Here is a 17268-nt window from a genome sequence, read left to right as displayed (position 1 = left end):
AACAAAGAGATAATATTATAAAGCATTATACATATATTTAATAGACATTATCACAAGGGGTGCTTAGACAGTCTAAGATTGGAATAAAGCTAGGTGTGTTGATCACATATTAAATGAGAAACAAAGTAAGCTATTAGTAGGAATCTACTTCTTCAGCTTGATCTTATCTGCAAGGGAGCAAGAAAGCCCTGTTCCATCTGGTTCAACATTCAATTCTTCAACAGTGTTGTCATTGATGACCATGGAAAATCTTTTGGAACGCAGTCCTCCAAGTGGGGGAAGATTGACACCAAGATCTAAGGCCTTGACGAAGTTGCCACTAGGGTCAGCTAGCATACGGACCTGACACAGAACACATATAGAAATAAATGATTATTTGAATAAAAAAGATATTGTGGTTAATTGGGACATCTCTTTGTAGATGTGATGGTAATAGTTTCCCAAGTGGGGATTGTATAATCCCCATTTGGGAAAATGAATATTTTCATTTCCACACTCCACAAGACAAAATGTAGCATTCAGTTTCACCATTAACATTGAATGTCTCAAATATTGATTGGAAAGTGCAGAATAAAAGGCAATGCTTCAATTTGTTGTATTAACAGAATGAGGAAATGAAAATAATTTATTGCCTTAAGTGTAAATTTAACACACAACTATCACATTCAATAAGAATGTAGACTATTATTTTGTTGTTTCAATCACCACTCAAAATAGTAAGTAATTTTGATCATCATTTGAATATTTACCAGCAGTATTCAAATTATTTCCAATAAGGGAAACCTTGTCAAATATACAAAAGAGGTTCATCATTTATGTAAGAATATTGAACAACTCACACAAGGTTAGAGGTCATTCGATACAGTATGTTAGCAACAACTTATCTATACTATTTATATATTTATTTTATTTATAATTATAACTGAAATTAGTATGAAGTTCGAAACTAAGATTACATTTTATTTAATTATTTAAATAATTCAATCAATTTACCTTTCCTTTTGTATTATGCTGGGCTCCCCAAGCAGCCATCACATAGGGGTCGTTTACGGACACACACAAAATCTCGGAAACTCCTTCGGATTTCAGTTTATCAGCACTTTGAACGTATCCTGGGAGATGAGTTTTAGAACAGCCAGGAGTGAACGCGCCGGGTACAGCAAAAAGTACCACTTTCTTCCCAGCGCCCAATTCACACAAATTCACTTTATTAGCCGGAGAATCTTCAAATAAATCAACAGCCGGCAATTTGTCACCAACCTTAAAATAAACATATTTAATTAAACAAAGTTATGTAATTTTACTATGAGTATATTTGTATATACCTTTATAGGAGCCATAGTTGCTAATGTCGTGTGTACCGCTCTTACGTACGCTTGTTTCGCAAATGCAGAAACTCCTCGATAAGTTGTCACGGCCGTGAAAAACATTTGTGGTTGACTGGCTGTTTATTATTTTATAATCTTTGATTCGATATCCTTTTAACTTTACTTATCTATTGCCTAACTTAACCACAGACTGTACAGCTGTATGGTTAATTTAGACATTGAACTTGACAGTAAGATTTATCACAGACAAAGTTACGTTAGTTCATTAAGTACATAAAGTTATATTATGGGGCCCGTAACAATAATGGCTTACATGAAAGCACGTTAGGGAACATTATTCATTAAAAAACATTTTATAAGATAAAGAGTAATCAATAATATTTAAAGTAGTATTAATAGTAAAAACTCACAATGGTGCCGTAATTCTTTCTAAAGTTCTTTCAACAATCATATTTCATTAATAATATTCAAAGTATGTTTTTTTACATTTAAATTATTCATACTGCACATTACCGCGCCGTCAAAAAAAGGTAAGATATAGCGCCGTAAATTAGCTTAATAAAAACAAGAGCAATTATTATCTGTGCAAGTGTGCACTACTTTGATTGTTTGTGGTTTGACGGTTTGACTGACGTTGTTTGATTATTGTAATTTCTATATACAGTGCATTTTCTATTATTAATTTTAATTATAATATGATCAGTAATGAATCTCTCGTTTCTTGTAAATAGTGAAAGATACTAAGTTTATCTTGTGGATTTTGTTCTTACCGCTATGGAGGCTCCGTCAATGGATACGATATACCAGGCCATTAGCGCCTTGTACGATAACCCCAATAAAGTTGAAAAGGAAAAGGCTTCTATTTGGTTAGCAGACGTACAAAAATCCGTATGTATTCTTTGTATTTATGTTTTTTTTAATACATTTGTTAAGTATAAATATTCTCGGTCTTAAATCATTTTATTATTGGCCACGTTTATTTTTTAGATACATTCATGGAAAATAGCTGATCAACTTTTGCAACAGAAGAAAGATGTTCAATCATGTTACTTCGCTGCCCAGACTATGAGGTCTAAAGTGCAGCACAATCTATCGGAGTTGCCGGAAGAGGCTGTGGTATCACTTCGAAATTCTTTGATAGCTCATTTGGAAGGAATTGCTCCTGACACCACTCCAGCGATTCTTACTCAACTCTCTTTAGCATTAGCTAATTTAGCTCTACAAATGACTTCATGGCCAAATTGTGTTAGTGACCTTATTAAGTTGTTTTCAAACAAAAATGACTATGCTCTTTTAGAAGTGTTAACAGTTTTACCTCAAGAAATTGACTCAACAAGTCTTAAACTTGGTGAAAATCGCAGAGAAGAAATTAAGTTTCAATTAAAAGCCAATTCTCAGATAGTGACATTTTTTCTAAAGGAATCTTTGAATAGCTCCCAGAATACTCACATAGCATTAAAAGTAGTTAAATGTATGACTTCGTGGATACAAGTAAGAGCTATGAGCATAGAGGAAGTGCCACAGAATGCTATTATAGGATTTAGTTTGCAGATTTTAAGGGATCATAACTCTATAAACATGCTTCATGATGCTGCCTCAGATTGTATATGTACAATCCTACACTGTTTGGAGGAAAATAACAATAATCCAGAAGTAGAAAAATTATTATTTGAAAGTGTTTCTTCTTTAGAAGAAAGCTACCATATGGCAGTAGCTCATGAGGAAGAGGAAAAAGCTGCAAATTATGCTAGGGTTTTTACTGAACTAGCGGAAACATTTTTAGAGAAAATTATTTTGACCGCTGCAAATGGTGGCACTCATTTTGCTGTTAGGTCTTTAGAGTTAGCTCTGGTGTGTGTTGGACACCATTATTATGATGTAAGTTACTTGTAAATGAGTATTACTTATAATTAATTAACAAATGATTAATAATATAATTATGGCACCCTCTTTTAATACCTTTAGAAGATTATGTATTATAAATTATTTTCATTTTTCTGTTGTTAGACAACATCTGGAGAATTAGGTGTCTTTACATTACATTTTTATTTACTTAAATTCAATTATTTACAAAAATGTCACACATACTAATAAATTGACACTTATTTATTTTTATAGTAATCATACAGTCAAATTTAAAACATTAACAAACTATAGAAAAATGGGTCCCCAAACCTAGGAATATTTTAATATTGTCATAAAATGTTAAAAAAATTACTTCCTTTTAGGTAGCTGAAATCACATTTAACTTATGGTATCGTTTATCAGAAGAAATATACAATAGAGATTACCAGCCTCTAACAGATACATTTAAACCTCATATAGAAAGGCTTATAGAAGCCCTAGCTCGACATTGTCAATGTGAACCAGATCACACTCGGCTACTTGATGAAGGAGATGAATTCTATGTAAGTTTAAATTTCTTTTATTCAAAATTATAATATATGAAACATAAGCTTACATTTTGATACATTTCCCACATTTAACAGGTTAAGTAGAGGTATTATAGTGATAACACACTATTCTCAACTTTGTGCCTTTGTGTCTTGAGTTTTTGAACTCAAGACAAACTTGTAAGATCCAAGAAATGGAAACAATTTAAATATCAACTTTGCTGAGTAGAGATTGAACCCACCACCATTATATATGAAGTCAGACAATTTTCAACTTTAATAATTAAAATGGTAATATTGTTATTAAAAAATATATAATATATAAAAACTTTAGAACTCAATTAAATACATTGTTTTCAATCGGGTAATTTATTGTTTATACTTATTACACACACATACTTTTTTATTTGTGTTGTTTGTAAAATTAGTTTTTTTCTGATATCAATACAAAAAAATATTATTATTTTTAATATTAGCTTTATCCTGTATCCCGCAGGTACCAGGGTAAGCAGGGAACCTAGTGTTAAGACACTATTGCCCAATTTCCACCGAAATTTTGATTTTCAAAAATTATGATAACTATAAAAATAGTTGATGAATTTATTATTTCACACTAAAAGTTAAGAGACTGACAATTTCTTATTCATAAAAGCCAGATATAATAGTTTCTAAATACCTTTTTTGAATATTTTTCAGATTATAACTTATTTCATTAAAAGAATTTTTTATTAATATTTGATTTTTTTTTTTATTTTCAGGAGTTCAGATCGAAAGTGATGCTACTTGTAAAAGACGTAGTTTTCATAGTGGGTTCAAGTTCAGTTTTCAAAAAAATGTTTGCTGTCCTTCAGGCTGACTTGCCATGGGAACAGACCGAAGCTGCACTGTTCATGATGAAGGCTGTCGCTAAGAATATATTGCCGTAAGTGTTTATTTTAGCTTGTATAACTATTGAATATAGTATTTAGACACTGTTCTCTGCTTTCTACCCAATTTTGAGATATTGTGTGATTGAATGGGAGGAACTTGACATCACATTTTGTGTTACCAGAGCAGCTATTCTATATAATTCTATAATAATTGCTGTCAGCAACTGTTTCTCTACCACATTTAAGTTTATTGGTTTATTATTTTTTTTATGTAGCTTCAAACTGTATTGTGCACACAACAGGGTAGACAGGTGTCACCTAGTGTTGAGACACTGTATTCCCTACTTTCTGCCGAATTTTGAACGTTTGATGTTGCGTCTTGAGTGGCGGAACTCAACGACGTGCTACTGGCTACTACTACGCCACGACGACCTTAAGCTTTCTTAGTCCATAACTGTTATGTACATATTACCTCTACTATTATATTATCTTGTATTTTCGATTTACAGTGATGAATACGAATTTGTACCAAAAGTGGTAGAAGCAATACTAGCGATGCCTGAAAATGCACATCCGGCTGTGAGAAAAACTTGTATCTTATTACTCGGGGAGCTATGTGAATGGATTGAGAGACACCCTGAGTGTTTGGAGCCGTGCTTGCAAGTACTGTTGCGTGCCTTACAAGATCCAAAATTGGCCAGTGCAGCTGCTAGCGCTTTACAGGTAATGGTTTATATATATTTTTTAAATATATTAAAAATTTTGAGCAGGTTGAGGGATTTAAACCCGTGCCTCTTGGGTATCGTTCAAGACATTGTAAAGCAGATTAAGATCCCGTTACATGATTTTTTTTATAAATATATGAATGTATTTATAGTTTATTTAGCTTTATATATATAAGATATAATACTGTGGAATCTTGATCTTGTAATAAGAACCAGATAGTGTTTGGGAATTAAAAAAAGATTTATTAATAATGTATATTTAATTAATACCATACAATAAAAAAGAAAATTGTTTACCTGTAAAAGAAAAAAATATTTATAATTCTTTAGGGGATAGTATATAAATATAAGAATAGACAATTAACAAGATTTAATCCAATATGGAGAAGTGATTAAACAATATATGTATTATTAGAGCATCTGCGCGGCATGCCGGCGGCAGGCGGGCGCGCACGCGGCGGCGCTGCTGCAGGCGGCGCGCGCTGCCGACGCGCTGGCGCTGGCGCCGCACGCCGCCTCCACCCTGCTGCGCGCGCTCGCCGCCGCGCTCTCGCGGCTGCCGCACCACCAGGTCAGTGTCGTTGCACAGTGTGCCGGCGTCAGGCGTCTCACGCCTTTCCGCATCCATCTCTACTGAACATACTTCCTATGTATACCACTTCATTCATTGGTTGTAATATCTTACCATTTACACTTATCAGTGTCGCAAGATCACATTATATTACATTCAAAAATTATTTATAAAGAAGCTGTATATTAATTTAGTATGCCTTCCTTTATATTATATATTTTGTCTATATAATTATTAATATCCACACATGTCAATTAATTATACTCTGGTATCATCTTACAAATCAATATTTGAGCTATATGAGAAATAAAATATTTAAACCTTTTTTTTAATCTATCAAATAGTTTTTTGTTCCAACAGCTAACCATAGCGATCCAAGAAGCCACATCATTCCAGCTGGAGGCGCTCCGCGCGCTCAGCGGGCCTGGCGCGACGGGAACGGGGGCGGCGGGCGCGGACCCCGCACTGTACCTGGACCGGCTGGCGGCGCTGTTCCGCGACGTGGACGTGCCGCCCGCGTCGCCGCCCGCCGCGCACCCCGCTATGCCGGCCGCGCGCGACGCCTGGCCCGTGGTACGCGCCGTCATGGACAAGTCAGTAATCTTAACTCTAGCTAGCTTCACATCACAACATCGTTTGTAAGAGAATGATGTAAGGATTTGGAAACTATCTTGTTTATTTTGTTGCCAACAGATACGTGAACGAGGGCCGGATAATGGAACGTTCGTGCCGTTGCATACGTTTCATAATACGCAGTACAGGACGCCATGCCGCTGAACTGTTACCACAATTAGCAGCGGTTCTACCCAATTTATATTCAAGAAAACCGCATTCCTGCCTTCTATACTTAGCGGCGGTAATGGCGGACGCACTGGCACCACCGGACAACGTTCAACCGCAAAATATTCAAATACACAGGGAATTGAAAGAGTTGTTACACGCGTTGTTGCCGAGAGCACTGCAACTGCTGATGATGCAAGATGGTCTGAAGGATAATCCGGATACGGTCGATGATCTGTTCAGATTGTGTGTTCGGTTAGTTTTATTTATTTATTTTTATATATATACGATACTATCTATCTATATAGTATCAAAATTTAAAAGTACAATATACGAGGTGTGTTCAAAAAGTAAGGTGACTTTTCAAATTTGGCGGGCAACGTACTTTCGATTATCGATTTTTTTATTTTGTTATGTTGGTACACTCTTCCCGAACATCTGTACCAAGTTTCAAGTGTATAGCATTTTTTGTTTGGTTGGGAGAGGCGTAAAGGTTATAAGTGTTTTGCGTGCTCGGCGATTTCTTGCTATCGAAAAATATGGATCAAAGGATTTGCATCAAATTTTGTGTAAAAAATAAAATAAAGTGCTCCGAAACACTTAAAATGTTGACAGTGGCATACGGTGAAACTGTTCTGAGTAAAAAAAATGTTTACAAGTGGTACAAACTCTTCCAAGATGGCCGGGAAGATGCCAATGACGAGCCTCGCTCTGGACGCCCAAGCACGTCAACAACTGATGAAAACGTTCAAGCAGTGAAGAAAATTGTTCTGGAAAATCGTCGAATCACTATCAGAGAAGTTGCTGAGGATGTTGGTATATCGCTTGGCTCGTGCCATGAAATTTTTTCTAACGTTTTGGGCATGAGACGTGTGTCAGCGAAGTTTGTTCCGAAATTGCTAAATTTTGACCAAAAGAACCGTCGCATGAGCATCGCTCAAGAACTGTTGAATGACGTCAACGACGACCCAGATTTACTCAAAAGGGTCATAACTGGTGACGAATCATGGGTATATGGTTATGATATCGAAACCTATGAAAGGACGGAGATTTGCAACGATTGAAGAGATAAAGACTGCATCGCTGGAAGAGCTCAAGGCTATACCGAAAAGTGCTTATGAGAAGTGCTTTGACGATTGGAAAAACCGTTGGCATAAGTGTATTGTATCTGAGGGGGATTACTTTGAAGGGGACAACATAAATATTGATAAATAAATAAATATTTTTTCTTAAAAATACAAAGTCACCTTACTTTTTGAACACACCTCGTATATTGTCCTTATCCATGTATATCTTACTTTTTTCCTGCTTAATTCGATAATTCTTTTTCAATGCAATAGAATACATTGTAAAATTGCAATGTATTCACTTGTAACTAGAAAATTAAACCAAGACATTTAATATAAAAACAATTTGTTCTCATTAGCTACCTGCAAAGGAGTCCTCAAGCCCTCCTAAGCGCAGAGGCGGAGGGCGCTAGCGGAGCCCTGCAGCAGGTGCTGCAGGTGGCGAGCGCCGCGTGCACCCTGGACCACCGCGACGCCAACTGCTCCCTAATGAAGTTCCTCTACGACTTCACCAGACTCGCCAACTCCAGTAAGACCGACGATCAGCTGCTTAAAGGTTAGTGTTTGTAAGACGAAGCGTAGCATTGAGTATACCCTCACAACTTAATTATCTCACTCTGGTTAGAAGACAATACGTCGAGTTACGCCACCCAACACGTTTAAATATAAAATTAATTGACATTAATCAAATTAGATAGCTGTGGGTACAAATTCAAGAATTCTCTCAATTCAAGATGACTGAGAAAAGAAAAATATCTAGAAACTTTTTTTTTTCTAGATAATGTCCTTGCATTCTAAACATAATAGAATAGCTTAGTTGATTAAAACGCGTGGTCAGCTTTTTAGAGGTATGGATTTGAGTTCTACTACGTAATTTGTTACTACGTAATTTGTTTTTATTGTTTCTATATATTAGTTTCTTTCTAAGTGTTGCACATAAAACATTTTTTTTAAATAGCAATTTTATTTTCAGGACAAGTAAGCAAAGTCTTAATGCAATATGGAGAGACTCTCACTTATTCACTGTTGGAAGGATGCGTTTTTCATCTACACCCTTGTATGATAGCCGATGTAAGTTGAATAGAAAAAAATATATATTAAAAAACATACTGTTATGACTGTTTGTAAACGTAATGGTTGTGTTCGATCCCCACTCCAAGAATTTTTTTATTTTTTAAATATTTTATTTTGTTAATTTCGCCATTCAACAGGTAATATTTTTAAAATTGACAAAACGTGGCGTATGAATTGCCTCAACACTAAATTCTGTTTTTTTAGTAAACTTTTATTATTGTAACATAAAAATAAACAAATGTATTGCCGTAGCGTTTCGCACTCCGTTCTCTCTGACTACCTCGCTAGGGATACAGCATGAAGCTAAATTACTATATTAAAAAAGCCTTAAAAAACATAACAAGAATTTAAAAATTATTTATTTATGTAAATTTTATCACGTAATGTACAAAATGCCGTTATTCCCCAGAAAATAGGAATAGCATAAAATCCATCTTAATAATGGATGGAACCCGTATTTAAATTATATATTTTTAATTATTTCTTGAAAGGAACGAAAGATTTTATTTATAATATACTGTCTAGTGCAAAACTGAGTCTATGAATCTCAGTGTGTTTTCTTTGTACATAAACATGTATCATAATATAATATGCATAAAATTCTATATTCTTAACTAATTTTCAGGTAGCCGAGGTCCTCCACGAGCTGCTAACCTTCCAAAAAGCTTTACTACCCATATCCGGAGGGGAGGACTGGTTGCAGAGCGCTTTGCGGCGTTTACCGCCGTCACCGCCCTCCGCAACTGATCACCAGTGTTGGCAGTTCCACCAGTATGCTATGAGGTGGGTACTGACATAATACATATTATGTACACAATTTCTCTCTAGGAAAGACACATGTGTAGCAAAAAGTAATGGTTGTTTTTCTTACAAGATAATAATATTTTTTTAATATGCTTTTATTCTGGTCAATGAAATATTTCATAAAGATTTTCTTACTATTTTCCAGGGCGGAGAAATGTAAGGAATTAGCTCGTCTGCTACGCGATTTTGCACGTCTCTACCGATGAACTGTGAACTTGCGATCGTCGCCTTACGACCGCGAGCCACATCATAATCGGTCTAGCATTTTACGTTATATACATTTTGTATGTATTTATACATTATTAAAATTAAAACTACTTGTACTTTAATGGAGGATACAATGTAGATAAAACTGTGTATTGAATTCTTTTTTAGCTTCACGCTGTATCTAGCATATAGCAGGGTAGGCAGAGAGAACTTAGTGTCAAGACACTCCGTTCACCACGCGCTAAGGGACTCACCACCACACCTTGTCTTTTTACCAGGTTGAGAAAATAAAATTAATTATTTCCCGTGAGTGGGACTCGAAGTTACAACCGTCGTCTCGGTTATTGTAAATCAAATATATTATAATAATGTTTTGAAGCTGAATGTTTCAATTTATCTCATATCAGAGCAATAATAATAATAAAAGTATTGTTAAAGTTGTTTTTTTTTCCTAAAATTTTGTAATGGAGTGTCACAGGTAAGTACAGATGGACAATGGAAAATATTTTTGTTATATTATAATTTCTTTATTTGAAATGTGATAAAACCTCAGCTAAATTGTAAATATTTATTAAAATGTTTACCTTTTATACTTCTTTTGTTCATTACCTCCCCTTACTCTAGTGAAATTATGCAGGTTTTCAAAGTATCATGTTTTTTTTAAATATTTAAAACAATAAAGAAAATATCTATTCTCAAGATGGCTTATATACAAGTCTTCTCTAACGACCTTTCTCAATGACTGCAAAAAAGTACTTACAAATTATATTAATGTAGTAATTCAATTCAATTCAAATTCAAAATATTCTTTATTCAAATAGGCAATTATTATAAGCACTTTTGAATCGTCGAATGAACATATGAACCAGTGGCGTAGCTAGGGTATTTGCTGCCCGGTGCGGCTCGTGGGACTTGATGCCCCTTTCCTGTTGATGAGTTCTAAAAAAAAAAAAAAGGTAATCATCGACGATGATTTCTAAAAAATAAAACAAACTTATCCACTTTGATCCCTGTTTTCTCTTGATGAGTCCTAGAAAAAAACAAAGTGATCGTCAACGTTGACTTCTAAAAAAAAAACGTAATCATCGACGTTGAGTTCTAAAAAAAACAAAGTGATCGTCGACTTTGATGCCCCTTTCCTTTTGATGCCCGGTGCGGCTTAGAGCACTTGATGCCCTTTAAAATGGTATAAGGTCTAAAAAACAAAGAAAAAACACACTAATCGTCGACTTTGATGCCATTTTCCTGTTGATGCCCGGTGCGACCGCCCCGCTCGCACCCCCCTAGCTACGCCACTGATATGAACATAAAGCTACCACCGGTTCGGAAGGCAGTTCTGCTGAGAAGAGCCGGCAAGAAACTCAACAGTTGCTCTTTTCAAAATCAATGGTACAATCTATTACATTAGTTGGCAGCTATCCTGCATTACATTCAATAGACATTAATTCCATACATGTTTGTCCTCTAAGTATTCTTGAACAGTGTAATAAGCTTTACTTGTCAGAATTTTTTTACTGATATTTTAAATTTTGGAAGTGGCAAATCTAGAATACACTGTAGTATTAGTAGTTCCTGAGTTAAGATGAAACGTAGTCCGTGAAAGAACCATCACACATCTTATTTCGCTTGACGCTTTTGACTTATTGCCATAACTATGAAGTATTTTGCGCCACATCCAATTTTCATATATTTTTTAATCTTAATCACACACTATGGAACGGAATATTTAGAAATGTACAGAAAATGAAACACGAGACATGAACACTTGTCTCTTGCTATTACGATTACGTTTTGTTGTTAGAACCTATTAGTGACGGACGATGAATACGCACGCCCAGCCGTAACTGCTGTGCGTAGAAATGTGGAATTTAGAAAGATGTTTATTTTCGTAATCTGGACATCCACTAAGGAATTTTGAAAAATTTTAATCCTAAAGGGATGAAATAAGAGTTGAAAGTTTGTATGGAAACAAATTTAAATCGGCACCGATTGTTATAAAATTTGAAATTTAGACTTAAAAATATTTCATTGAACATTTGTTTCATGGTTTATTAGAATTCACCCCTATGGGCGCAAATAAGCAGGAGAAGCTACGCGCGTCCGCTAGTCAAACATATGGAGACTGAAACCTGAATTCCAACATTCACTTGAAATATTTTTTTCAAAACACCGTTCCACAATGCATCTATCAATGCTGTCTGTTTTTTATTTATTACTTTTTGAGGTAAATTACCTTATTATCTTTTATACCTAAACAAACACACGACATTCTGTACACTACAGGACAATATATCCTGTATATATGTATAAATAAAAATTAACATATCTATTATGTTCATATATCTTTTATTTTATGAACAATTCATATTACTTCTACACACACACATATAAAAAACTATAATACAATATTTAAATTTAAAAAAACTGATGATGAATCATAAAATAATTATTTCTTCTTACTACTCTTAGGACTGGACAAAGTGACAAAGTTGACTCGTCTCGGAGCTTTAGGGCTCGGTGCAGATTTTAAAGTGACTGCTTGTTTAATATCAGTCACTTTTGCCTGTTTCAAGAAGTTACTTGGCGGTGAAACATTATTACTTTTAATTTCATTTGAATTCCCATCATTCTTGTCTTTAGGTGATTGCGTTTCAGATTTTGTACCTTCCGTTTCTTCATACACTAATTTTATATCTTCACTGTCTTCTATAATAGTAATTTCATCTTCTTTTCCAATGGGCTTTATAATATCGTTGCTTGAGTTATCTGACCAAGATGGCATCGCCGTTTCGACCAAAACGTCTATTTTTACTGGTGTTTTTTGATCTTTGCACTCAATTTTGGCTTTTTTAGGTGATTTTTCACTGGGAGTTTTGAATTTAATGAATGAATCAATTTTTGATTTATGTTTAATTTCAATTTTTTTTGGTTCTTCGTCGTTTTCAGTTGGTAGTTCATCGTTTGTTTCCATGGGCTCTGGAATTTTTTATATAAATTGTTTTGTTAAAGAACAAATGTTGGCAAAATGTAAAATTAATATAATTTTTCATAGTCAATGTTAAATTGACTATGAAAAATTATAATAAAGTAGTAAAACATATATAAAAAAGTAATTGAAAAAATAAAAAGAACTCTAGTTCTTTTCTTCTTAACTTAAAACTTTAACTTCTTCCATTACAAATGTATTAAAAAAATATATAATTTTCGATATTTCATTTCAAAACCTATGGCTTAAAATGACAACAAGCCCTTGAGCCTTGAAGCGCGGGTTTGAATCCCGCTACATTTATAACCAAAAAACATACCAGGACATTCTTTAGATTCTTCAGTTTTTTCGATCACTTCTCCAAGTTCCCCGTCCCCAAAGGAAACAACTGAACAGAACCCGTCAGTACTGGACGCTACTAAGACACGACCATCTGGTGACCAGGTTAAGTCCGTTAATCTGGAATATTTATATTAAATTATTTAATTATAAATTTAATCGGGGAACACTGTCTTAACACTACTACCACTCTACCTGCTGTGCAAAGCAAAAAACTACCTTTTTTATTAAATAATAAAATTTTTATGGTGAGGCCAGTCATAACGCAGGGGCACAAAGTGTGACTTAACACGATTGATTCGAGCCCCACTCGAGAAAATGAAATATTTATTTAAATTGGTATATTTCTCCGCAATGGTGTCGAAGCAAAGCGCGGTGTTAATTTCTGCAACTCAACATGCAACGCCTCGAGAAATCGGCGGAAAGTGGGGAACAAAGTGTCTTAACATTAGGTTCTGCATATCAGCATAAAGCTGATTTATTTATTTATTTTATATGCTATGGTAATCAGTACAATACCTAGTATAATGCACATCAGACAGTAGTGCTACTGGTATTTTCTGTTGTGTATCATACAACATTAATGATCGCCTCGTGGCCACTGCCAGTAACATTCTTTTATTAGGGAATGCTGGTGCTGGGCCATCTTTGCGCAGGTGGTAGTAACATGGCGACCACCGGGTCACTAGTGGTGGGTCGGCACATGGTAGAATACAGGCAGGCCTAAAAAAAATATGGCAATTTAATTAAATCAAACTCTTCAAGAATAATAATTATATTTATTAACTTTGTTTCATTTTCAAGTAAATTTATTGTATGGCCACTACTACAATATAATTTTAAATCAAAATTCAAAATCAAAAATCAAAAATCGATTTAAAAGGAATTAGGCCCTACGCCTTTTGTTTACCGCCCAAGCGCCTTGACCACTGAGCCATTCCTATCTTACATGATGTACTTATTTGTAATGTTTTTTCTGTGATATAAATATAAAATTACCAATTTTTTCAAAAAACATAGCAAATTTCATAATTTTAAGTCAATGAGAATAAGACAAAATCCTATAGGTCTTATTGACGCAGCAAATTTCAAAAGAATTGAAGGAAAAACGATGATGAGTGATCTTTAATTGCATTGACTTAAAAGTTTAATTTTATCAATGCTCCATTTTTAAGAAAACAGATCTTAACAGACATACAACAAAGTGATTGTATAAGGGTTCTCATTTTTCCTTTTGAAATAAGGAATCCTAAAAAGGCAATACAATAGAGGAATATTCTATTTTAAGAGATATTTTGGACAATTTTGTTATACAGCTCATAAGACTTGTTTTTTTTGTTAAAGTTTAAAACTATATGTCTTTTATGTTAAGAACATATATCTTTTGTGAAAGATAAAAATTATATAAAATACAATATAAAAATTAAATGGAATAACTTACACTTTCAGAGAATATCTTGTGTAAATATAAACAGCATTAATTGGTTTCATATCAAACTTCCCTTGCTCAGGCTCAATCCTGCCAGCAGGCACTGAAATGAAACAAAACAAAACATATCTTTAATTAAGAAAAAACATATTATGTATGTTGAGTGGTGGAAATTAACTTTGGTTTGCTTTGTCTTTAAGGGCAAGGGAACAAATTAATAACATAATAATGTCACTGTCCCAAGTAGCAATTGCACCCACAACCATTACATATAAAAAAAGCCTTCACATATAAATTTACCTATTTCTGAAAACAATTAATTACATTACTAGATAATAATATCTAGTTATAAGCCTAGTTTAAGGAGTAGATAAATATATAATGTAATTAAAGCTGATAATCATGGAAAAGTTAAAATAAATATATTTAAAAAAGCTGAATCAGGCAACATTAATATTGTTTTTTGTTGTTTTTAGCTTCATAAGAGGTCCCACTATGTTGTTAAGTAATTCTGTTCCTCATCCTTTGCACTATCCTAGAGATATTGTGTGTTAAATTGCAGAAATGCCCCCTTTGTCTTGTTATCTCCAAATGGGAATTGAACCCAAAACTATTGCGTTTACAGTCAACCACTGCACCACAACGGCTTCTAACCCATAAATATTTGTACTATTAGTATAATTAAAAATAATTGGAAGCTAAATTTACCAGCAATAAGCAATCCATCAGGGCTGAAGTCTAACCTTCTATAATATGTCTGTAATGTATCATCATAATAAAGTCTAACACTGGTGCCGTGCAATGGATGCTCCTTTGGAAATGGTAGAACTGCCTTACTGCTCCGAGACACAACTTTTTTTGTTGATACATCAAATGTGCGGAACACTCTAAAAGAATAAAAAAAATCCTTTTACATAATTGTAGATATATTTTTAAGTTGTTTATTAAGCTTATGTTACATAATTTAACTTAGCTTCTCGCAATCTCTTCGTAGGATATGCAAAGTCAGCTTAGCTGATTGAATCCACAATGAAGAGATACACAGAATGACAGGTACTAGCAAGATATCTCCAATAGATACCGAGAGAAAAAACTTTTGCGTTAAGGGTTGTTACCCCCATAACTCCCTTACTATAAGATTTAGAGGCAAAAAAATTGGTGTGATGCTAGTTTGGATAAAAAAGAACATGATCATATCTAAAACAATTCATTATAAGCTAGTGCAGCTTTCCTATTTGTAACTCATTCCTGTGTCTATCATAGGACATGCAATGGTTCAACCATGTAAACATTTTATTTTATTTCATTTTACATGACCATTAGCCATTATTAAAGCCATTTTTACTTAAGATGTAGTTGTTGTAATATTAGAATAAACATTTTTTCTTGAGAACCTTGGTGCTACCTCTATAACTGAGAATTTTACCCTAAATTAAGAAAATAAAAAAAAACAAAATATACCTGTCAGTACTTGCAGAAGCTATTAATTGTCCTTTGGGATCCCAAGCCACTCCTTGGACAAAGCCCTTATGGTCAGTCACTATGGAGTTATATCTTCCTCTTTCTATGTCCCATACTAATAGCTTGTTGTCCACAGAGCCTGAAGCAAGTTGAGTGGATGAACAGTTCCAGCTTAAGTCTAGGATATCTTCCATGTGACCTCTGAGTGTCTGTAAAACAATTATATGAATATAATATATAATTCACAGTGTCCAACTGTAAGATGGGTTCAATTCCCATTTCATAAGAGAATGAATTATTTATGTATCCACATTGGTAACAAGATAAAGCACAACATGTGGGAATTAATTATGCAGTATGTGGAAAACAGATTGTCTTAACACAATCACAAGTTCTTAAACACAAATTTATTAATTCAAATATACTATTAATTACCTTATATATAACCCAACTCTCTTTATATTGTTCCTCACCCTCAATAGATGGTGTAGGATCCTCGAGTTTCTGTTTCCATACAAATATAATAGATTCATCATCGCCAGACGCTAAGTACAGTCCATTTGGAGACCATCTAACTACATTCACTGCTTTCTGATGTCGTGTTAGATCGGCAGCTACTTCTAAATTAACAGAGCCTGAATCTGTTATTGATATGTACCATATCTAAAATTTTACAGACACCTTTAAAATATGTACTTGAAAATAAGAAAAATCGGCCATTAGATATACAATTAATATTTACTAAAACGTGCGAATCAGTTCCTCCAGTAGCGAGACGTAATGGATCATTTGCTTTACATTTTGGTTGAAAACTGACGCTTAGAACAGGGTCTCTATTATGCCATGAAATTTCAGGAATAGAAAACTTCATTTTTTATGTTCTTAAGCCCGGAAGAGGATGGTATTGACTTACAAATTATTTTAAAATAAGTTCAATGTATACTTTCAGCTGTAGAACAAACACGATAAAGAAAACAAACTTTCAAGATATAATTTGTCAATTATTTTGGCGCGAAATGATTTTGTTGTTTTTTAAATTATTTGGCTTAGATGCTGGACTATTTTATTAATCTCAGTACTGTAGCCACTTCATAAAAGCAATAAGTAATAAGCAGTACTGTATGTATTTACGATATTTCACAAAATTCTTAAATATGTTGTCTTTACGAAGTTATTAATACATAATATTTGGATAACGTATTTAACATTTAAAGCATCTTTTTTATTATTGTTTT

At 33.9% G+C, this 17268-nt stretch overlaps 3 protein-coding genes across 3 annotated transcripts; 1 reads left to right on the top strand and 2 right to left on the bottom strand.

Annotated features, from left to right (window-relative positions):
* Window positions 1-10: 10 nt before the first annotated feature.
* On the bottom strand, window positions 11-1555 carry Prx5 (Peroxiredoxin 5). Its single transcript, XM_085203054.1, has 3 exons — window positions 1326-1555; window positions 994-1260; window positions 11-342 (listed from the first exon to the last, which is right to left on the bottom strand). Exons 1-3 carry the CDS (start codon window positions 1428-1430, stop codon window positions 145-147), a joined length of 570 nt encoding a protein of 189 aa, XP_085059180.1. The 5' UTR covers window positions 1431-1555; the 3' UTR covers window positions 11-144.
* A 367-nt stretch (window positions 1556-1922) lies between these two features.
* Tnpo-SR (transportin 3) lies at window positions 1923-10408 on the top strand. The gene is made up of 12 exons (XM_085203052.1): window positions 1923-2216; window positions 2316-3206; window positions 3557-3736; window positions 4480-4643; window positions 5100-5313; window positions 5731-5886; window positions 6247-6479; window positions 6580-6921; window positions 8093-8289; window positions 8707-8804; window positions 9433-9590; window positions 9757-10408. Exons 1-12 carry the CDS (start codon window positions 2103-2105, stop codon window positions 9815-9817), a joined length of 2808 nt encoding a protein of 935 aa, XP_085059178.1. The 5' UTR covers window positions 1923-2102; the 3' UTR covers window positions 9818-10408.
* Window positions 10409-12145: 1737 nt separating this feature from the next.
* Caf1-105 (chromatin assembly factor 1, p105 subunit) lies at window positions 12146-17079 on the bottom strand. The gene is made up of 8 exons (XM_085203053.1): window positions 16776-17079; window positions 16469-16696; window positions 16034-16242; window positions 15281-15459; window positions 14585-14675; window positions 13663-13866; window positions 13124-13263; window positions 12146-12794 (listed from the first exon to the last, which is right to left on the bottom strand). Exons 1-8 carry the CDS (start codon window positions 16902-16904, stop codon window positions 12265-12267), a joined length of 1710 nt encoding a protein of 569 aa, XP_085059179.1. The 5' UTR covers window positions 16905-17079; the 3' UTR covers window positions 12146-12264.
* Between the last annotated feature and the right edge of the window lie 189 nt (window positions 17080-17268).

This window comes from Heliconius melpomene, chromosome 19 (genome assembly GCF_056956725.1).
Source record: "Heliconius melpomene rosina isolate 202511_hmr_F chromosome 19, ASM5695672v1, whole genome shotgun sequence".
Classification (NCBI taxonomy): domain Eukaryota; kingdom Metazoa; phylum Arthropoda; class Insecta; order Lepidoptera; family Nymphalidae; genus Heliconius; species Heliconius melpomene.
The sequence above is the reverse complement of the archived record's forward strand: the minus strand, read 5'-3'. Positions and strand labels throughout refer to the sequence as shown.